At 42.8% G+C, this 23,945-nt stretch overlaps 1 protein-coding gene across 1 annotated transcript; it reads right to left on the bottom strand.

The window, feature by feature from the left end:
* Positions 1-3,882: 3,882 nt before the first annotated feature.
* Positions 3,883-14,887, bottom strand: LOC103277898 (uncharacterized). The gene is made up of 2 exons (XM_008104856.3): positions 14,770-14,887; positions 3,883-6,662 (listed from the first exon to the last, which is right to left on the bottom strand). Exon 2 carries the CDS (start codon positions 6,658-6,660, stop codon positions 5,716-5,718), a length of 945 nt encoding a protein of 314 aa, XP_008103063.1. The 5' UTR covers positions 6,661-6,662; positions 14,770-14,887; the 3' UTR covers positions 3,883-5,715.
* Positions 14,888-23,945: the final 9,058 nt, after the last annotated feature.

Below are 23,945 nucleotides of genomic sequence, written 5' to 3'. Positions count from 1 at the left end.
TCATCAACATTGAGGTTGGGTGGCCATCTGTCAGGGGTGCTTTGCTTGTGCTTCTGGTTCACAAAGGTAGAAGGGGGTTGGACTAAATAGCCCAAGGGGTCTCTTCCAACCCTCTTTATTATTTTATTATGATTATTATTAACATTGAGGCTTTATTTGTTCCCATTTTGTTTTTTTACTTCAAAATAAGATATGTGCAGTGTGCATGGGAATTTGTTCATAGTTTGTTTTTTTTTTTGTTTTTTTTTTAAAAAAACTATAATCTGGCCCTCCAATCTGGCCCTGAGGAACCATGAACTGGCCCCCAGTTTTAAAAGTTTGGGGACCCCTGTACTACAGCATGTTATGACCCTTTTTGAAGTGGGCTGTGGCATGACATTCTGCAATACTTGCTGAATTGAACACTATTTGTGTCTTAATATTTGCACTAAAATGTGTGATGCAAGGCCAGAAAGTTATTTTTGTTCTTTACAATATGTTCTGTCTACTTGGCCTTTATGAAACAAATTGCATTTATTAGTCTTCTGTGCAAAAGACTGCTGGTGCCTCACCAAACTTCAACTCCCATAATTCCATTGCATTGAGCCTTGGCAATTAAAATGGTGTCAACTGCATTAGCTCAACAGTGTAGAGCTAGCCTCAATCAAATAGCATTTGCAGTGGCAATACTGAAAAGACAAGCACCCTAAGTTGTTTGGCTTTGCCTTCCTACATGAGAGCACATCTACACTGAAGAATTAATGTCGTTCAACATCTGTAGCTCAACGCTACAGAATCATGAGAGTTGTAACTTTACAAGGTATTTTGCGTTCCCTGCCCAATAGTGCTTGTGCCTCACCAAGCTACAAATCCTATGATTCCATAGCATAGGTCAAGGTAGTCAAAGTGGTGTCAAATTGTATTAATTCTACAGTGTAGATGCACCTTGAGCCAAAATCTGCTAACAGAAAAATGGACTATAGCAAACATTTGAGACTACAGTGGGAAATGTCATGATATGAACCCTTGATGTAAAATATTGTTTAATTTAAAACATATATTAAGTTAATTTGATTATGTATCTGCTGTGTATTAGAGGTAAGAATCTGTTAAGAGGAAGGTAAGAGAATGAAATGTTGGAAGTAAGTAGTGGTTGGTGGAATGTCTGAGGGAATTTGAATAAGGTTAGTGGATGGCAGCTGATATAGTTAGTCTAATTAGAATTAAGAGAGGGGTGAGCAAAAAAGGAATTAGAGTAAGGAGCATCTGCCAGTTAAGTTTAGGAATTAATACAGTGTTTCCCCGAAAATAAGACACTGTCTTATATTTATTTTCCCTCAAGAAGACACACTATGGCTTATTTTCAGGGGATGTCTTATTTTTATATCCATGGCCAGTACTCAAGCACTGTCTAGAGGGGGCTCCTGCTCCTGCAAGGAAGGGGATGCGGTGATGCCCAAACCTCGTGACAGCAAGAGAGGCAGCCCAGAAAGTAGTGCTCCGGCATTCTCCTCAGGCACCAAGAGTGCCGGGGAGGAGCTCTGCACCTGTCCTGCCCCCTTCACCTTCTTGCAGTGTTTCTCCTTCCCAAGGCTTGTCACTGCTCCTGCTCCCTCCGTTTGGGAGACTTTGGAGTGCCTTGTGCCCTTCCCTTGCTTGGGCAGGGAGGAAGGCATGCTGGTGTGAGCTGATAAATCAGCCACGTCTGTGGCAGAAAGAAGGGGTGGCTGCCTTCTTTACCCCTCTGTGCCAGTATGCTGCATAGCCATGCCTATCCCTACGTCTTATTTTCGGGGTATGGTTTATATTGCGCAAATGCTTAGAAATCCTACTACAGCTCATTTTATGGGTATGGCCCAAGTTAGCTAGAAGATGTGAGGTATGTTTTAAAATCTCTTTTGTTATGTTCAATTCTTGTTAATAAAATGCTGTATTTGTACATATATGCTCTTGGCCTCTTGAAGTACTATATGTTGTGAAACTTTAATTCAGACATGTTGCCTGTGATGGCAGCAGTGAACAGAGAGCTGTGGAAATATATGTTGGGGAATATCTCACATAGTTACCTTGGGATTATCTAGGACAGGGGTCCCCAAACTACGGCCCGCGGGCCAGATGCGGCCCACCAGAGCCATTTATCCGGCCCGCGCATGCACATTTCTCTCCTCCCCGGCCCACACGCACCTTTCCCGCCGCCGCCAAGGAAGGTGCACATGGGGCGAGTAAAAGGCCAGCGCCTTTCCTCCCTCGCCCCGTGGGCAGCTTTCCTGCCGCTGCTGCCGAGGAAGACAGCGGGAAAGGTGTGTGCTGGTCGAGAGAGAGAAAGGCACACGCCTTTTCCTAGCCCCGTGGGCAGCTTGCTGCTGCCAAGGAAGATGCACACAGGGCAAGAAAAAGGCCTGCGCCTTTCCTCCCTCGCCCCATGGGCAGTTTTCCCGCTGCCGCTGCCGAGGAAGACGCACATAGGGTGAGGAAAAGGCCTGCACCTTTCCTCCCTCGCCCCACGGGCAGCTTTCCCGCCGCCGCCGCCACCGAGGAGGGCAGCGGGAAAGGTGCGTGCTGGGCGAGAGAGGAGAGAAAGGCGCACGCCTTTTCCTCGCCCCGTGGGCAGCTTTCCTGTTGCTGCCGCCAAGGAAGATGCACAGGGGTGAGTAAAAGGCTTGGACCTTTCCTCCCTCGCCCCGTGGGCAGCTTTCCCACCGCTGCCACTAAGGAAGGCAGCGGGAAAGGTGCATGCTGGGAGAGAGAGGAGAGAAAGGTGCAAGCCTTTTCCTCGCCCCGCGGGCAGCTTTCCCGCTGCTGCCGCCGAGGAAGATACACACAGGGTGAGTAAAAGGCCTTCACCTTTCCTCCTTTGCCCTGTGGCCAGCTTTCCCGCCCCTGCCACTGAGGAATGCAGCGGGTAAGGTGCGTGCCGGGCGAGCGAGGAGAGAAAGGCGCACGCCTTTTCCTCACCTCGCATGCACCCCCCCCCCCCGCCGCTGCCGAGGAGACAAGCAGGGAGACAAGGCAAGACAAGCAGGGAGTCCGCATGTGCCTCTCTCCCTCGTCAGACATTCCAATGTGAATAACTGAAAGAATACTCTGCAGCCCTGTTGCGGATTCATTTTTCTTGAAGGCTAGGAATCTCTTCCAACGGTGATTATTGTTGTTGTTGTTGTTGGTCAGGGGTTCTTTATGTTTTGGTGCACAAAAGCAGAAGGGGGGTTGGACTAGATGGCTGAAGGAGTCTCTTCCAACCATGTTTATTACATTATTATTATTATTATTATTATTATTATTATTATTATTATTATTATAGGATGGCTATCTGTCAGGGGTGCTTTGATTATGGTGTGGACAAAAACAGAAGGGGGTTGGAGTAGATGGCCCAAGGGGTCTCTTCCAACCCTCCTTATTATTTTTATGATGATGATGATGATGATTATTATTATTATTAACATTGAGGCTGTATTTGTTCGTTTTTGTTTGTTTTTTACTTGAAAATAAGATATATGCAGTGTGCATAGGAATTTGTTCATAGTTTTAAAAAAAACCCCTATAATCCGGCCCTCCAATGGTCTGAGGGACCGTGAACTGGCCCCCCGTTTAAAAAGTTTGGGGACCCCTGATCTAGGAGGTCCCCAGAATTGTGGCTTTTACATTGGTGGCAGAGGTTGAGAGAAGGGAAAGCCTTCACTCTTGTGGTAGCCGTGAGATTTGTGGAAGTATCCACATTTGGTGGCATCTGAGATTTAAGCAGAACCTCACATCTGGTGGACAAGCAGGGGGTTAAGAGATAAACCCCACAGAGGTCCCATGCAAATGGGAAGGGGGGTTAAAATGTCTTCCATTCTATCTCTTAACTTCAGTGATTTAGTGTCTGCCCAACCAACCCATGCCATGCAAAAAGAAACAGGCAACCTCAATGGTTGAATTTATTGATACACCCATATTTGGATTGAAACAGAACCAGCCCAAGCTTCACTTGGTGTTTTTCTTTTCTATCCCTCTGCATGTAGGTTGTTGGAAACTGAACATCTCCATGTCATTTTAAACAAGGTTCACATGGCACCGTTTATGAATATCTCTTCCAAAAGAATGAGGCAGAAGTTGTCAACTATTTTGAATCCCCCTGCTCCATTGTAATTCTTTAAGAATCAAGGTCTAGAAGAATAATTTGCCAATTAATTATCTGTAGCAAGAATCAACAGAAGAAAATGATAACAGTTCCTGTTAGGTCATTTCAAACCCAACAAATTCAATGGGTTTTTATTCCAACTTCTTCAAGTAAACACTCAGATATTCAATTGTTGACTGCAGGTACATGACACATGCAAGTCCTGCGTGCACTCGCTCATTTTGTTAGATGTTAGAAGTACATAAGAACATTAATGAAGGAAGGGGAATAACATGCTTTAAAAATATATAGCATACTGCCATCTATATTGCTAAGATCACTAAAAATGCAAAATCATTTTTAGATTGCATTAAAAGTGACCCACAAAATCAATACAAAACAATAACACTAGACAAGCAGCAAGAAGATACAGTGCAAGTACCGTCGAACTTGATTCCTCCTCCCATTTGTTTATGTGAGGAAAATTAGCATTGCATTCCTGACAAGGTGTTTAATCTTCATAATCAGTTCAGTCACAGTTTCTGTTTACTGGTTTTATATTGATAGACATATATGGTATTAAACACAACACTTGACATATCAGTGTTAAAATCAAAACTCCTGAAGTTTCCCTGGATGTCACCTCTTAAAGCTAGGCACACCAAAAAGTGGCCAACCCAATTAGCTGCTTTTGTTACTAGATTGATCATTGGGATTTTTCCTTCTGAATAGAAAGGGAAAAGTCTATTTCTTTGATTCAGTGCAATGAGGAAAGCGCTGTATTCCTCCCAAAATCCTTATTTTTGTGTAACAACCTCACAACAGGAAATAAAAAAGTGGTTTCATTAGTATCAGCAATTAACATATCACAAAGGTTTATATAACTTTATAGATCTAACTTATGAGGGAGCAGAAGAGTTTTCCAAAGGACTGTTTGTGAGCTTCTCTGGGTTTACTTCCTAATAGAAAGTTACACCTGAGGGGAGGGAGCAATGCCTTCTAAAAAGATGCCATGCAAAACAAGAGTAAGAGATTAGTAGCCAGTTGTACCCACATTTATGCTGCAGCTTGTCTGTCCGTATATATTTTTCCTAGTAAACCAAAGCAGCAAGGCAACCCAAAGAATTTCTGTCCTTTTTTCAGGAGACGAGTTTTTCAAATGCTTGTACATCTACGCTCATGTGGTAGACTGGCCCACGTAGAACTTAAAATCTGGTTGTCAAGACATTTTTCTATAAGACTTTATAGCTGAGATCAGGACTGACTTCTGTTTATAGACTTTGGCTTAGAGTTCAAGGCGTTCTGCTTGCCTCTTTTCGAACAGCCCAAAGACAGAATGGGTTACAAAATGAATAGTAATTATTACAACACATTATCGGAATGTCAAAGCTATTTGAGCCTGAGATGTGTTCTCCATGAAGCTCTGCCTTTTGTTCTCATTGCTCAATTCTCTGGAACTCCACATGTTTTCAAGGTCATCATTGGCATGCCACAGTCTGCCGCATACATTTACTGTAAATAAACATTCTGTGCCAGCAAAAAAACTACTTACACATACACCTCCCTACAGAATGCTCTTGAAAAAGTAGAAGAAGGAGAGAAATGCTAGCCTCATTTTCTTCAACTTCAATAACAATTCAGGATTCTGCAATGGCAGGGAGCAGACAAGCTCTCACCTTTGCTGCTTTCCAAGCACTCTGGTATTCTGAAATCCAGTCAAAAGTAGTAGCTTTTTGGCCAGTGTGGAAATACCTCCCATGGCCTTCTTCATTATTTTCCTCTCTCTTCCTATTTTGACTACACATAATATACTTCAATTGATCTCCTTCAGGAAAAGTTGCTGTCTTCAACATCTGTCCTTTTTGTGACGATCTCACAACCTTGGAGCCCAGGGGTGTTTCTGTGGGTGGGTGCAACCAGACTGATTTACCATTACCTCTGAGAAGATCATTTCTTTTTGTATTTGGACGGCAGGTTGGAGTCTGCATCCTGCCTTGGTTTTTCAAAAATCTTTGCTCTGAACAGCTGTCATCTCTCTGCAATGGCCTTGGGGAAGGAAGTCTGGGGAAGAAGTTGACAACATCTTGCTTCTCTAGCATATTTTCTTGAACTGAAAATGGACGGGCACCATGGAAGTGGTGCTTTAAACACTCAGTATCAGTGTTTTCATGGCAACTATGGCTTTTCCAATGAGGGATCTTCTGCACTTCAGTGCGCAGCTCTTCTAATGGATCCACAATTGAGCTGGAATAGGTTTTGAGACAATCAAGAATGAAGCTTTTCTTTTCCAGTGATGTCATATTAGGGAGGGTGTACATGGGAACCATTTTAGATGTCTCAGAAATATTTATGACTTTATTACTATTATGCAGCATTCCAAGTTTATCAACTTCTTGAACCTTATATTTACTCTCTGGAAGTACTGGAAAGGAAGATCTTGCTAGCTGGCAGATAGATTCTGGATTCATATAAACATTGCCAAACCCTTTTGTGGTAATTGTTATATCTTCCAGGATATCCTCAAAAGCTTCAGTGATGGTTGGAAGAGGCTTTGCTAAGTTCAGTCTTATTCTGGGAGCCATTTCTGTAAGAAATATGCAGGATATCATTAGCCAACATGAATGGGTTGAAAATATGCTGCTGAAATTTCACAGTTTGTTATCATCCTAGCATAACAAATGCCAAAACTGATATCAAGGTGATATTATTGGTAAGGCAACCAGGAGGTCATGAAAAAGATTTTAAAGAACTCCAAATCTCTTAATTGAGTAAGTTAATTAAAGGAGGTGCAATAGGCAACAAATCATGAGAAAATGAAGTTGAGAGGCTCCCTTGGTGCTCAAGCCCTGTTGTCTTAACAGCAAAGGGAGGACCAGATGTCTGTAGATTTTGCTGTAATTGTTGATGCAATAGTTTCAGATTCTACTTGAGATGCCTCAGGACAACTGAGAGCAAGAAAGGAAGATTGATTTTTTTAAAAAAACAAAACAAAACAAACAAACATAAATACCACCTATTACATAGAGGTAGACTTCTACCTCAATCCTTTTTTAAAAAAAAATGAAACTCTGCCTTTTTTAAAAAGGTCCAATCCTAGGTCCCTCCATACCATGTTCTAACCTCCTTTCTTTGGCTTAGGAGCACTTAACTGAACATATAGCTATGCTTGCCTTGATTTTTTCTGTGTGCAAGTTTTACCCCTCTTGAGAGTTCCTTCTTGCACATCACAAAACTGGCCCTCTGGCTTGCCAGGGACATCTCTGTGATGTATAAGGCTAGGATGAGGATGGTTTTAAGATTGTTAGAAATGTGGTCTACAACAGAGTGTTCCTATATGAAGTGCTCTTGTTCAAGACTCCAACTATGCATGACCTCCACAGTAAAACATTATATTCTCTCCCCCAATTCCTTCTCCTTTCCTGCTCCCAACAATTGGCATTCTAGGACCACTGGGCAGACCAAGTGGTTGTTTGGAGGTTCCACACTTCTAGTGGGATCCTCAGAGGTACTTGTACTCCTGCAAGCCTTTGAGTTCTATGAGTTTTCTGACTCTCCCTCTTGAGTATGCTTGGTGTTCTGGTCTTTGGAACTCACGTTAACATGTAGGGTGGGGTAGGTGGATGGAATGCAAATATGGTGTGAAAACAAGCTTCAGAAGCATACCTACAGAGTCAATTTCAAGTAGATGAATGATTAAGAAGACAACCCCAAGAGGTTTCACCAACTAACAGTCCATGAGATTCTCCAAGGGAATCCATGGCTAGAATCTTGTGGTGACGCTTGCAAGCATAACTTATAATGGGTCAGAACTTGCAGGATGAGGTACTTCCTTCTACAAGACTGCCACCCCACCACAAGACAAGAGCTGTAGGTCATCTGGGAATTATTGTCTCCCTCTGGTCAGTTATCTGCTGCAGAGCACACCAGGGTTTATACCACTGGCTCTTGAGCACTGAAGAAAAAGGAAGTGGACCTATACTGGCGGAAAGATTGCTATTTCTCATCTTGGTGCTTAAGAATAGCTAGGATGAGCCTAGTTATACTATGCAGCTGTTTGGTGGTTGGAAAAAAGAGACTTATCCAGCAATCCCTTAGCTGTTTTTGCACCATGGAAGAAGTAGTTGGGCAAAGAGAACAGACTCCCCCACCTTCTATACATATGGTGAGAAAGATTTGAGGTCTGGTAATATGGTGTAGAACCTCAGGACCAGAGACGAATTTAAACCAGCTTTAAATTGATTTGTAGATGCATCTCAGAAATAAACATTCCTTCCTCCCCTGGTTAACAAAAGGATAAATGTGTTACAGGTTCCTGTTCCTTCTTCTGCAACATTCTTTTCTTTACAAAAATATAGCCACCAAAACAACCTTGCTGCATGCAACTCATTGTCCAATCCTTACTGAAAAGAAAAGCTCATTTGTAAAGCAGCCTTCAGGGCTCATTTTTTTTTCACAAGTCTTTAGGACTCTTTCATAAACTGGACTTTGTGATTTAATGTTTTGAGGAAATAGGAGAAAAAGGACACAGAAAGCTGCCTTGGTCCGATTATGGGCCCATTTAATCCTATAGACTGTGGCTGGCAACAGGATCTGAGACACAAGTCTTTCCTAGCTGATGATTCATTCAGGGTCCATATACATTCACAGCCCTTTCATGCCCCATTCCTTCCATGAACCTTCTTTGTCTCCTCTCCCTCACCTGAAGCTCTCTAACTTCACTCCATAGCAGGTGAGGAAACAAAGCTGATGAGAGGAGTTTGATGGGAATGTGCAGAAGCTGTCAAAGAAACATGGCCTAATAATGTAAGGAATAATGGCTCTTGTCTTGGACAGACAAGGACAGGGACAGAGAAATTGAGTGCAGATCTCTAGGAAGAAAGACCCAATGCATTCAATTTCAATTCAAAAGCAGATATTTTCAGCTCTCCATTTAACTCTCTGTGTGTCTATGCTCAACCCTAGATATAGTTGATCTTTACACTTTGAATTCTTAAGCTTACTGGGTGTAATGATATATAGGTAACCTTCTCTAATACTGACAGGACTGACACTCAAATGATATAGGGAGAAAAATTTCACAGTCCAGCACTATTGCTCCAGCCTTGAGGCCATCTGCTCAGCAGCTCTGGCATGGATGCCCTTTGCTGCTTCCCAGTGCTGGCAGGTCTCCTTTACCACAAAAGTGACAAGTGCTGAGCTGACATTTCTGGCCTGTACAAAACCAATTTCATTTTGCCTCTTTTGAGCTCTGAAATCCAATCTCAACAGCGTAGCTGGATACTTTTCCCGTTTGAATGCCCTGTTCTTATCTTACCTCAGGGTGTCTGTTCAGGTAGAGCTCAACTGCTTCTAAGCCTCCGGGTTCTGCACCGTCTTTCCTGCGCTGTCCGTTCTCCTTGATTTCCAGCACTGAATATGTGCTGTCTAAACCAAAGCTGCACACCAGGGTAGCAGCAGCTTCCAGTCAGCTGATTCAGCTGCTTTTTGGTTGTTGATGCTAAATATAGTCTGGTCTGTGCCATTCTGCTTCTGAAGAATTCTAATTTGATAAGTGCTTTATGTTACTGGAAAGGCCGAAAGCAGGGAACTGGGGGAGATGAGTCTAAAATGATCTCCATGGCAAATAAATCATTTTCTTTTGGCACAATAAAAGCATTGAGTTATGCTTTATACTCTGAATTATTTAATAGGGCCAGTGCAATTGAAAGGCAGTGACTCGATGCATTCTGTCTTTGCAATTAGCAGCATGATAAACTAAATTCCATGCAGTTCTCCTTCAGCTCACATGGGGATATGACATTTTAAAAAAATACATGTCAAGGTTACAGATAATGTGCACTCCATGTTCACATGATATAGTTAAATCATGTGTCCCATTTCCTAGACTCTAAAAAAAGATTTCCATAGATCCATGCAAAGCTTCAGAGATGCTTGCTTTCTCTTTGAAAAATGGGGGGGGGGGGGAGTTTCACATATTTCAGGTATATACTACCTTCTATAACATTTCAGTCAGGATATGCTTTGTATAAGGATGCAAATTTAGCACCTGTCTGTATTGCTCAGGACTTGCCTGGCAGAGTAAGCTAGCCACCTGAGAGCTGATGCTGCGAGACAGAGAAGTGAGAAAACTCTCCCACGCAGCCTGTTCCTTGTAACCTTCAGCTAGTGATCTATGCTTAGGTGCAGAAAAGGATGATATTCCAAAGCCAGAATCTGAGTAAGATTTAACTGTCAGCCCAGTTAGTTTCTATGTGTTAAGAAAGTCTTATCTATGATCCGACATTTCATAGATGAAAACTGGGATATACATAGCTAAGGAACTTTGGAAGGTAAAAAATAATAATAGCAAATGTTATTAACAAGAAAGGGCAGACAGGTTAGGAGAGATTACAGCAGTTTGCTTGTACCTGACCCTACAGGAAAGTGGAATATCCTGCTTTCTCTTCTCCCCACCCTCCTGCAGAATTCATTGGAAGCTAGCTCACTGTACAATAATTGAAAAGAAGGCAAAGAGAAAATTCGAAAGACAGCTGAAAATAGAGAATTAATTTGGGTTGTCCTTGCCAAACTGGGACATTTGAAAGAAATACCTTCATCTAAAGCAGCAAAAAAAGCTTGGACCAGCAGTCAATGCATGGACTCAATGCAGGGTTATATGACTACAAGAACATATAAAAGGCTTCACCAAAGTATACAATATACAGTGTTCCCTCATTTATCGCTGGGGTTAGGTTCCAGGACCACCCACAATAAGTGAAAATCCGCGAAGTAGGGACACTATATTTATTATAATAGTTGTACATTATTTTAGTAGTTCTACACTATTTTAAGTCTTTATCAACCAATTGTGTGTTGATAAATCGCCTCCTTCTCCACCCATTGCCGCTTGGGCTCCTTTTCTCACCCTTTGGCTTCTCCTTCCTCCCTTCCTTAGGCTGTAAATTGTAATTTTTATTATCTATAATAGTCTTTTAGAGTTTATTGAAAAACTGCAAAACAGCGAATCCGCAAAAAGTGAACTGCAAAGAACATTGTATTTCTGCTTCCAGTAAACTGCCAGGGAATCACAAGGCAGCAGAATTATAGAGAAGGGGCTTTGTGATCAATAAAAGGTGTCTTCTGACTTTTTTCCTCTATAAAATAAAACAGCAGCACTAAACATCTCAGAGACAATGTTCAGGCCTCACTCGCACTGATGCTTACTTTGAGATTGTTCCCTCCTGTGTATTTGCCTGCTCTGTTTTCAGGTTTATATATATGAGTCATTTAATGCTCCAACAATGCTGTAGTGATATATCAGAGAATTGTGGATAATGTCAGTAGTGAGCAGCTAGTATTTACTCACCATATCCTGCAGCACTGTTGTCATCCACTGGTGCCAGAAAGTTTATGGTAATAGAGAGGTATGGGGAGAGGAATTGTATAGGGTGCTTCCAGCAGGCCATGCAAGTTTAAATATATTTTTGGATTCAAAGAAATTGATATCTTTAAACATAGTAGGTTATTTATTTACTTATTTATTTGGTAGTTTTTATGTTGACTTTGCCCAGAATATCTATACGAATACTCAATCCCTTATGCTCCATGGTCTCTTTCATTTGGCATTTGAATTCTTGAAAACTTCTGTGTTTTCATCAACTTAAGATGACCTTGTAAATGAATCTGACTAATTTCTGTAGTCCAGAGGTCCTCAAACTTTTTAAGCAGAGGGCCAGTCCACAAACTTTCAAACTGTTGAGGGGCTGAATTATCATTTGAAATAAAGTACAACAAATTCCCATGCACACTACACATGTCTTCTTTGTAGTGCAAAAAAACAAACAAAACAAAAACAAAAACAACAACAACAACAACAACAATGAAAGAACAATACAATATTTAAAAATAAAAACAGTTTTTAACCAATATAAACCTATCAGGATTTCAATGGGAAGTGTGAGTCTGCTTCTGGCCAATGAGATAGTCAAGTTAATTAGGATTATTGTTGTTGTGTGCAAGTCATTTCAGACTTTGCGCAAGCCTAATTCTAAAACTGAGAGTGGGGGCCAAGTAAGTAAGTAAATAAGTAAAACTTTATTTATATACCACTCTGTCTCCCCAAAGGGACTCAGGGCGGATTCCAACAATAAATACAAACAACATACAGTACATAAACAACATAAAAACACATTATTAAACAGGATAAAACCAATTACCACTAAAATAACAATAAGCAACAGTCACAACACCTTTCGATCGGGGGGACGGGGATCATTGATCAAATAGGTTAACATAAACTGTTTTCAGGGATAGATGGATCTTGTGCAGCATATTTTAGGGCCATAGGTTGGCAGAGTAACCAGAATGCATTATTCAAAAACCTGCCGAAACCACCAGGTTTTCAGTTCCTATGGAAGGTGGACAGAGTAGGGGCTTGCCTAATCTCCTTAGGAAGGGCATTTCAGAGCCGGGTGGCCACTACCGAGAAGGCCCGCTTCCTCGTCCACACCAGTTGCGCTTGGGACGGTCAAGGAAGCGAGAGAAGGGCCTCCCCAGCAGATTTCAAAGCCTTCACTGGTTCATAGGTGGAGATGCGATCAAGGTAAATGACCTTGGAGGGCTGCATCCAGCCCACGGGGACTCCTGCTGTAGACCATGGCTTAAATCTGATTGTTAGCCCTTATCAGCAAAAAGCCATTGAATGAATGAGCCTTCCATATGAATTCATGCCAAATTATATTAGATATGAAAGAACTGTGATTAGATTTTCTGACTTTTTTCCATTTTGAAGTTGTGGTGTACATCAAGCCTATGACTTTGAAGTTAGTTTTACAGCTATTCTTTGAGTAACATTAGCTGTGGAACAGTGAGGGGAAAGACACAAACTGTATGGGTTTGGTCTGCATTAATATAGATAGTTCACTGTCAAACAAATCTAAGTATAGACTCAACAGCTGGTATAAATCTGTAGATGTGATTAGTGCTTGAATGTGAATGTGCTCGAGAATTAGGAATGTGATTTTTTATTAATATACTTATTAAATGAAGTAATTTTGGCAATCATCTTTCAACTGTGAGAAAATCTACAAAACCACATGCTTTTAAATGGAACAATTTGGAACTTAGTCTGTGCAAAATCCATGCATGGTTGTTTTGCACAAGAAACAGGCATTTCCTGCACAAATTTATCTGTGCAGAAAAATCTATTTTTTATGCAGACCGACCACATGCCAATTTTGTGCAGAGAAATCATGAAATGGGAAAATAATATTCAAACCAGAATTCTACTCATCAGTGTTTTTCAACACTAAACAAAACGTTTTTCAACATTTTTTTAAGTCAAATATTACTTCCACCTCTGAAATTTATCATCTCCTAAATGCCTCTTTTTACTCTTATTGACTCTTCTTTCCTATATCTAATTTGCAGGGAGACAGACATTTCAACATGTTTTTTTATTTTCCATTTATAGTTGGTTCTGTGTTTTAGAACCAAACAGTTTTGGAAATTTGACAAACTACTTGTACATTTTATTTTATGTTAGATAACTAAAGTTGTCTTTGTTTAGTTGAAAAACAAATGTTATATCCCTCAGTGCGGATCATTCCCAGAACCAGGACCGGCCCGAGGAAATTCGAAGGGGTACGCAAATTTTTTTTTGCGCCCCCTCCCCTGCGCCGCTGGAGGCGTGGCCAGGACTGGCCCCGCCCCCCGCACCCTAACCCCACCTCCAACGCGGGCGGCCACGCCTCCCGCAGCACGGGCGGCGTGGGAGGCGGGGCCAAACGTGGCCCCGCCTCCTGCGGGGCGCGCCCTGGCGCAGCCAAGCTGCGGCAGGAGTTCTTCCAGGCCGCAGCCTGAAAGGACTCCTGCTGCAGCGGGCGCGCGCCATGGGAGGCGTGGCTGGTCCTGCCTCCCGCGGGGTGCGCCCTGGCGCAGCCAAGCTGCAGCAGGATTTCTTCCAGGCCGCAGCCTGAAAGGACTCCCGCTGCAGCGGGCGCGCGCCATGGGAGGCGTGGCTGGTCCCGCCTCCCGCGGGGTGCGCCCTGGCCTGGCTGTGCCATGGCGCGCCCCGCGGGAGGCGGGACCAGAGCTGGCCCCGCCTCCACGTCACATGGCCCCGCCTCCGCCAGGTGTGGCCCCGCCTCCCAGGGGTTCAATAGCGCCCCTGAGAAGGTGGCGCCCAACGCGGGGGCGTGGCCAGCGTGCCGTGTTGGGCCGGGCCTGCCCAGAACACAGGCTAAGTTCTTTTTTCCTTCGTTTCTTTGTAAATGTACCTTGTTTCTGGTGAATCTCAAGACACTCCATTATTTTTTAAAAGGAGTAAGGGATTCCTCCTTTTCTAAACAAAAAAATACCCCTGTAATTCCTTCAATAGCTTTTAAAAGGCAACTTTCTTATAACTTAAAGCACAATCATATACCTGAATTCAGTGAGCTTACTGCTAAATAAGTGGGTATAGGATTGCAGTCTTAACTGATTAAAAGTCAGATGATAGCCCTAATTATAAGTTATATTGATTTGCACACAGAAATAAGCAAGTAATGCATTACATCAAGGAGAGTGAAGCATTTTCTCTAGATAGCTCTTCTGCTTTTAATTATTGATGGCTTGAAAGCATTTTAAAATGTTTTTAGTGTCACATGCATATTTCAAAAGTTGCTCCATCAAAAGCATTCCTGAAATACGGTATAAAAAGCTACATTATTTACCTCTGAAGCCTCTGCTCCTCGTCGTCTTCTGCTGGTTGTCAAAGTCAGAGACTGAATCTTCAAAGAATTCCTTGCTGTTTGAATGCCATAAGACAGAGAAAGCATCACTTTTATACTTGTTAGGGAATACAATAAATCATTATGAGCGCTGAAGCACAACAGTAGCTTGTTCAAACAAGCTGATAACTAGTTAACAGACCTGGAATGACAGGACTACCCTTTTGACTTATCACATTCCGAAGATGTTCTTCCAAGACACAAATGACAAAAAGTTATACTGTAAAGATGCACCAGAGTTAAAAAAAATATATTTTTGAGCACTGTAACTAGAATGGTGTTTGGAGAATTATAATGGTAGTAACAATAAAAATAACATTTATATCTCCCCTCCCTCTTGTGGATTAAGGTAGGGGACAGAAAATAACACAATAACACAACTAAATGAGCATACAAAACCAATACATATTTAAAATTCATCGACAAATACTTTACAAACCATAATTTAAAAATAAACTGGATAGGCCTACCAGAAAAGAGTAAACTAAAACAGAATATTGAGCTGACAAATATCTTCTTTAAAGTAACTAGTTAGTTCCAAAATAACTTTTCTATGCTGGGCTCTTTTTCCTCCTCCTCTCTTAGGTACACCTAGCTCCATTTTTATTCAGAAAAACTAACACTAAACCTACAAACAGTAAAAAAGCAAAAATATATAAACCATAAAACAAAATACAAAACCTGCTTTCCTCACATATTTCACTCCTTAAGGGTTTTACTGCTTTATATCGCATTAGAAACCACTATGGTTCATTTATAGCAGGAGTGGGCAAATTGTGGACCTCCAGATAACTGGTGTGTGACTCCCAGCCTTCTTCACTATGGCTACTGCTGGCAGTTCATAGCAGCCCCATGAACTGGAGGACTGTATTTGCCAAACCCTAGACTGGCTCCCTCTTTGTCATCTTTCCTCTAACAAGAAGATTTTGATTCAAGCAAACAAGGAAGGTGTTCTGCTTTGAGATGATTGTCATTGTGTTTGGAGGCCTGGAGGCCTCTGAAGCAATAACGTAGATTCATCAGGGGCTTAAAGGACGCAGAGCTTGTTGTTCAGAAGCTCTCTTCCTGTCCAAGGTCACAGGCTAACTGTTCCTGCCTTTCCAGACAATCGAAAACTGTGGTGGACTCTGGGATGTTACAATAAACCTGCCCTAGATCAAGGAATGGAGCTGGTCCAACATTATAGGTGTAACCTTTTCCCATCAAGAGAGAGGAAATTGCAAGAGAGACAGACAGACAGGTTTAAAACTCTGTTTCAATGTGCTTCAGAAACGGAGCCCCACAGGAACCCCATGGAGGCCATCACATGACATAAGGGCACTTTTGGTGGGATTCGGTGGGGCACCATAGCGTGTGGAAACGGAGCCCAACACCCGTCTGATGAAAGTTGTCTTGTATTTTCCTGGGGAGGAAGAAAAGTAAGAGAAAGTGGGAAAGTGGGGGGAAAGATGGGAGTCTACCTGGTGAGGACATGAGATGGTTGGCCATACCACAAGATGGGGAAAGATGAGAGGGAATGAGATAAGACAGTTCCTCTGCTTTCCCCAGCCCCTACCACCACTACACACACACTTGTGGCATGTTTTAAGAGTACATGTCCACCACATACAAAGATATGTAAATAATAGCTTCAATCCTCTTAATATTTCTTTTTAAAAATATAACTTTTATTGAGGAAAAAAATAACCACTATCACACTAAATCCTCTTATTATTTCTCACTGGAGGAGACTCGTTGAATCAATGGCATGTATATGTGCTGACTCATCATAAAACAATTAATTGAATGGGTGTACTCTAGAAAGGAGTAACCAACAGGATGTCAGTCAGTGCAAACTAAACTATATGCAAGCCTAGGAAACCATACTGTTCCAACTGTAAAAATGTGGCTCTAGATTAAATGAGCCGCTATGAGCATTTAAGTGAAATTGTTGTTATGACACTGATAGCTGCACATTTTGAACTCGGGCATGTTCATGCATGTCAAACCATTACACAAGTGAAACATTAAGAGAAAAGAAGATGTCTTCATTTCTTATTCCAAGCTTGGCTGGTAACTGAGAATGTTCTGCTTCTTCATGTGCCATTCCTTAATGTGGAAAGAATGCTGCCTGGTGGTTAGAGATACAGGGAGAATGTCACACTCTCTTAATTTTCATTTGCTACTATGTTTTTTCTTAAGGAAATTGCCCTCGTATTTGGGGGGACCCAGGCAAAAAAGAAGAGGGAGGTGGATGATGCAGAAAGCTTCATTTTCATATGCCTCCCTTTGTATCTGGTGGGTTTCACTTCCAATTAGGGAAATCATAGAATATGGATTGTCTCCTAGATGGCACATAATGTGAACTGCAACTCTTAAATATCATCAGACTTCAGGAAGGGTTTAATTGAAGCAAATGTGAGTGGGATGCTTCAAGTTTCATGTGATTGTTCTAGAATGTGAATCAATAAAACTATACCTTTGTCCTAGGAATGTTGTCCAACATCTTCCTCAAATATGAAATTCCAGTCCTAAAAAATACCTTTTAGTCTGTCCAAATTCCTAACAACAAACTGTATGATTAGAGTTTAAACAGGACTGAAGCCATCTAGATGTTGCTGGATTGCTACCCCTCACATTTCTCAATATTGTAGCAGGCCATCAACCTGTGGAAAGTAGGAAAGATGAGGCTATTGTGACTTCCTCTTTATGTGCTTGGCAAACAGGTGAAGCTTGCTTACCCCACTAGGCAACATGTGCTACACCAGGCCTCTGTGCAGGCAGGAACTACACAGTCAGATACTATATAGTCACCTCACCTAGTCTCATAGAATCATAGGACCTCATCACCTTGGGCTCCAGCTCTGTCCTAGGAATGGAGCCAGGATGGAGCCCGATGGAGCCCATCACGTAATACAAGGCTACTTCCAGCAGATCTCCGTCCTGGCTCCATCCCAGAAACATCCTAGGATGGAGCCCAGAGAACATGGGAGGCCAGAGAACATGGGAGGATTTGAAAGCTTGGAGAAGATAATGATGCTGGGGAAAATGGAAGGAAAACGGAAGTAAAAAGTAAGAGGGGCCAACCAAGGGCAAGGTGGATGGATGATATCCTTGAAGTGACTGGCTTAACCTTGAAGGACAGCATGGGGGGAACCCGGACGGCGATGTGGTAGATGGCAGCTATTGCCAGATTTGTTTTCAAAAAAACTGTAATGATATAGCCCATTAAGTTGTGATGCTTTATAAACCATACCACAAGCTATTGATGTAGACCACTGAAAATTTCTGGGAATTTGTGACCCAACAGATGTTAATGAGTTGGCTCATTATTGCTAACACTTTTCCAGGAATCATTTCATGTTCTCTAATAATTACTGCAGCATTGTACCTGTAAGATCACTGGAGTCACAAACCAACAGCATGAAGGAAATTAAACTGAAAACCATTATTTGAAAGAAACCAAACAAAGGAACACAATGTTATTGAAAAACATTAGCAAAAGACCATGTTTATGGTAGGTCAGGTCAACTTTACAAACAAGTCACAGAAGTAATCTTGCAACCTGACTTTGAATTTCTGTATGGTAACAGTTTAAATTCTGCCTGTTTAGTCAATAGGAAAGCTATCTGCTAACACCCACACAGTACTGATCTCCAGTTCCAGAAATCTTATATAACCAAACCAGTGACAGATTTCAACGTTTTATAAGTGTTTCATTTTGTGCCTTTCTTGACAACAGAAATCCAAGTGTTAACTAAACCTACCTCTGTTTGTAATCCTGCTTTACTTCCACTTCTGCTACTGTTATGAATATTAATGGCAGAGGAGGACAGACCTGCTACATCACATCAGTTGTTGTGGGGAGAGGAATTTTGTCCCTTTGCTGTATTCGGCCAAAGCTATTGTCTGTGCAAAAGCCCTTAACAAAATGCTCAGAATGATTGCAGAAAGTATTCATATTGCAAAATCAGAGTTGGCAATGTTTCATGAGAGCTGAAGAGGTTAAACAAGAAATGGAGGAAGAAAAGTGGGGCAGCAGCAGGGTGAAGAAAGCCAGATGAGTCCAAAGAATTATTTGTCGCTTCCAATGCTCCATTTGCTTTCATGTGCCTCCACCTAGTGGCTATTTGTCTATGCAACTTTGTTTTGATAGCTTAACAAAAAGCATTAATGCTGCAGATCTTATACCTATATCACCAACTATAATGCTTTATTTATTTCCTTACCATCATCAAAATGACATGTATTTTTCTGTGACTTTGGGCCAAGATCCTGCTTTACATCCATAGACCACAAATCTTACTCCATTGAAGTATTTACCCCAGAGATCCAAGAGAATGAAGGCTGCCCAATGGCAATCAAATGGCAATCTGAGGAGGCAAAACTACACCCAGAAACAGCCCAACTGCCATTGCAGGGCCAAAAAGAAAGCATTGCACAAGGAGATACTGGATACCTCCTTGCACAGTGTCAAAGAAAGTATATCTCCTGGTGCTTAACTAACATTTTCTCACATGTCCTCATATGTCCTCAATGTCATGCAGGGTGGAGGCAGGATGATTACAGAGGAAAAGGAGAAAGGAAACAGAAAAAGGAAAGAAACACAAAGAATGGATGGAAATAAAAAGGAATGGGGAAATGCATAGGATAGGAACAAAAGTGTGGCATTTACAATCATACAAAATACAATTTTCTTAAAGTCGACAATTTTCTTGAATTTGGTGTCTATGAAGTGCATATTCATATCTACCCCCTCAATGGATTGTCACCTTGACGTGGTGAGGGGGCTTGCGTGTTCCAATGAACCTGAGGGCACAACCACTGGAGTCATGCACTCCCAGGAGGGGCCACAGGGGAGGATCCAGACCAAGAACAATCTGAAGACCCTAAGATCTCAATGGCGGAGCTGGCAGAGGATAACATGGCACATGTTACAATGGCTGTGAAGGCGGAAGAAGGCTGCAACAGCCTGAGAAGCCACTATTGTCGTGTTAATCATGCCACTGGCTGGGATTTCACTCTGTGAAGACTGTGTGTTGATCGGTCATGCACCGACCTCCACACATCAAAAAAAAATCACGCACAAGTATCTCCCAAGAAAATTAAAAACAAACCAACAAAAGTTCCATGGCGATCAGTGAGTAGCGATGGGGGCAGGACTGTGAAATCTGGAAGCCGCTAGTCACAGACTACCTCAAGGTCTGAGGCAGTTGAGTAGTCCGGCAGCTGTATCCATGACTGAGCAGCCCTTTTTAGGATTGGCTCGGCTCACCCCACATGGAGAAGGGGCTAGAAAAGGTGCCCTAAACATAATCTGCCTCTCTTATCCCTAACTGGACTGCCACATCCAGTGGTTCACCACCCTGCGGCCACTATGGACACTATTGGAAAACACTGACAGTTAACACCCTGAACGCAGGACTACTATCATTGCAAGGGAGCTGGGATGTTTTAACATCGATATAGCAGCACTTCAGGAGACCCAGAGAGCTGAAGAGGGACAGCTGAAGGAAGAAAAAGGAGGCTACACCTTCTTCTGGAAGGGACTGGTTTTGCTATTAGAAATGACCTGGTGAAGCACCTGACTGAAGTACCCATTGGAATTAACGAACGACTCTCAACCCTCCGAATTAACCTTGCCAAAAACCAACAGGCAACCATCATAAGTGCCTATGCACCAACACTAGATGCTGAAGAAGACATCAAGGAAAAGGTTTACTGTCAGCTGGACACTGTCCTATCAGAGATAGCTAAGAGGGACAAAATCATCCTCCTGGTATATTTTAATGCAAGAGTGGGATGAGATTTTGACCTGTGGCAAGGTATCATAGGAAAAGACAGTGTTGGAAACAGCAACTCAAATGGCATCCTGCTTCTCACCAAATGCGCAGAACACAAGCTTATCACCACCAACACACTCTTTCACCAGAAAAAAGCTCAATAAATCATAGAAGCACCCCAGTCAAAGCATTGGAGCCTCTTAGACTATGTAATTACACGTGCCAGAGACCGCTGCAATGTGCTTCTCACAAGAGCCATGACAGGTGCTGATGACTGCTGGATGGACCGCAGGTTTATCCGATCCACTATGGCTATCAAGATCACCCCCAAGCGCAGACTCCAAGGATGTTAAAGAGAACCGGGCCCAGGACGGAACCCTGCGGAACTCCACTTGTGATTTCTTTCCAAGATAAAGATGACGCATTGGTGAGCACCCTTTGGGTTCATTTGCTTAGCCAATTACAGATCCACCTAACCATAGTTTTGTCTAGCCCACATTTTACTAGTTTGTTTGCCAGAAGGTCGTGGGGGACTTTGTCGAAGGCCTTACTGAAATCTAGGTACGCTACATCCACAGCATTCCCTGTATCGACCCAACTCGTAATTCTATCGAAAAAAGAGATCAGATTAGTCTGGCATGACTTGTTTTTGGTAAATCCATGTTGACTATTAGCAATGACTGCATTTGTTTCTAAGTGTTTGCAGACCACTTCCTTAATGATCTTTTCCAGAATCTTGCCTGGTATTGATGTGAGGCTGACCAGACGGTAATTGTTTGAGTCGTTCTTTTTTCCCTTCTTGAAGATAGGGACCACATTTGCCCTCCTCCAATCTTCTGGGACTTCTCCTGTTCTCCAAGAACTCTCAAAGATAATTGTCAGTGGTTCTGAAATAACCTCAGCTAGTTCCTTCAATACTCTTGGATGTAGCTGATCTGGCCCTGGGGACTTGAATTCGTTTAGAGCGGCCAGGTGTTTCTGGACAACTTGTTTCCCTATTTGGGGTTGGATTTCCCCGAATCCTTCATCCATTTCATGTTGCTGAGGTTGAAGATGGCTTTCTTTTTGTGAGAAGACCGAGGCAAAGAACTTGAGAAACTGCAAGTCACTTCTGGTGTGTAAGAATTGACTGTCTGCAAGGAAGTTGCCTAGGAGATGCCTGGATGTTTTGATGTTTTACCATTGATATCGAGCTATGATTTGGTGGGGAATCCCCTTCTGAAGGGAACCCCCGCTCCTGCCCCAGTCGCGGGTCCGAGAATCCTGGCAAGGGGGAGCCGCTAAAGATCAAGGTTTTGCTACAAAATCTCACCCTCAGACACGAAGAAAGAAGACCGAGTTGTTTATTCAGTTCAGCTGAAATGAATGACACCCATGATCGTTCGCCAAGGAGCCATGACACACAATACAGAACAACAACTTTTATAATACAGAAAATGGGAGGCACGACTTGAATTTTGCGCCGTTTGTTCCCCCACCCCTCTGCGTGCTGATTGGTCCTTGAAGCAGCAGCATGAACCCCCGTCCAATCAGGGAGCTCCTGGCGCCTCGGCGTTTCCACCAATCAGAGACGAGGAGGCGGGCCAAGCCGAGAACAATGGATCTGCTAGGGATTAGCTAGGAATTATGATTGAGTCATTGGGTAAATGTCAAGAAGGAAGTACCGAGAGCCTTTCCAAGCCCTCAAGGTAGTTTCTAGACTGCTTCTTGGAGTGAAAATATACATATTTGTCTGGTAGGCTTTGCCAGATTCCGGTGAGCCAAGGCTGATCAGATGGGCTGTATTTGTTTCTGAATGAGTCCAGTTCATTTTGACAGCCGGGGCAATAATAGGCTTTGATTGTCCCCATTATAAGTGGTCCAAGAACCAGATGGTCACCTTTCCATTAAATGGGCCAGCTCCGACGTTTAATGGGGGGGAAGACCAGATCTATTGTCCATGCAAGATGAGTGTCTGACAGTCTCCTGGTGTGAGGGATTATCCCGTCCGGACAGTGTTGCAACTATCTGTTCATTTGATTCCTAGGTCAGATGTCGGTCATTCTTTAATATAAAATATATTTCATTGTGATAAAGGGAAAAGGGGGCATGCAGGATACACAGGTCACATGTAGGAACATATTTCATCTTATTTTACCAATCCCAAAGCCCAAGTTTTAATGTAGGGAATTTATAAAGAAATAAAAGTTCAGAAAAGGGGTTGAATCTGTGACAATCTGGGTGAAACAGACCCACTAGGTCAAAGGTCAGCGGGAGGAGGCACTCTGGAGATGAGAGCAGTTCATGGGTAGCAGGCAGGGAGCCCTGGGTGGCTCCCTCCACACCCAGCACATAGTCCAAACCTTTGTGAGTCCGTTCTTGCAGAGAAAATCGTGCTGCAGCGCAGGGAAACTCCGTTTTGACAGTTTGACAGGTTTTGACAATCAGCTGATTTGCTTCGAAAAACTTCATTAATTTGAGAACGGGTGGTCTCTTCATGACGGGGAAGCGTTTTGAGTTAGGGGTATGGAAGATGGTCATGCTTGGGGTCAGAATGGGAAAGATATGACTGGAAATAGAGGCTGGGGGGGGTAGCGGTTCGTCTAGCGAGGGAGAAAAGGAGGAGAAGGCAGAGCGGCTGAGATCGCAAGGGAATTTAGGCTTCAGTGCAAGGAAAGATACAAAATAGCCATAAGGAGAGAGGTTAGAGCAAGGAGATTCTTTATTAGGGGTTTTGTTACATAGTTAAAAGTTTGAAAGGCACAAGGAAGGAGCAGAAAATACATCTTAAGTTGCTGCTGGGGCATGCAGGCATGGCCGGATTGATCTCAGCATGGCTCCTTCCGATCGGCAGAACTCCCTGCTGCAGGTCAGATTAAGCTGAATGCAGATGGCCGCCTGGGTTTGCCCATCCTTGTGGGAGGCTTCTCTCATGTCCCTACATGGGAAACTGAAATTGACAGAGGAGCTCATCCATGCTCTCCCCGGATTCGAGCCGGCAGTCTTCAGGTCAGCAACCCAACCTTCAGGTTAGCAGTCCTGCCAGCAGAAGGGTTTAACCCATTGCACCACCGGGGCTCTGATGTTAGGCTGACTGGACAGTACGGTAATTGTTTGGGTTCTCTTTTTTTCCCTTCTTGCAGATAGGGACAAAATTTGCCCTCCTCCAGTCTTCTGGGACTTCTCCTGCTCTCTGAGAATTCTCAAAGATTATTACCAGTGGTTCTGAAGTTACGCCAGCTAGTTCCTTCAGTACTCTTGGATGTAGTTAACCTGGCCCTGGAGACTTGGTATTCCTGGACTACTTTTTTTAAATCTATTTTGGGTCCTGGAAAAGCAGTATGTATGGTAAACCTGGAAATTTTGTCTTTTCATACT

The sequence above is a fragment of the Anolis carolinensis genome, chromosome 2, assembly GCF_035594765.1.
Source record: "Anolis carolinensis isolate JA03-04 chromosome 2, rAnoCar3.1.pri, whole genome shotgun sequence".
NCBI lineage: Eukaryota > Metazoa > Chordata > Lepidosauria > Squamata > Dactyloidae > Anolis > Anolis carolinensis.
This window is presented reverse-complemented; position numbering and strand designations above follow the sequence as displayed.

What these genes read in the sequence shown, in the direction of transcription:
- LOC103277898 (XM_008104856.3), bottom strand. Translation starts at nt 6,660, where the DNA reads ATGGCTCCCAGAATAAGACTGAACTTAGCAAAGCCTCTTCCAACCATC.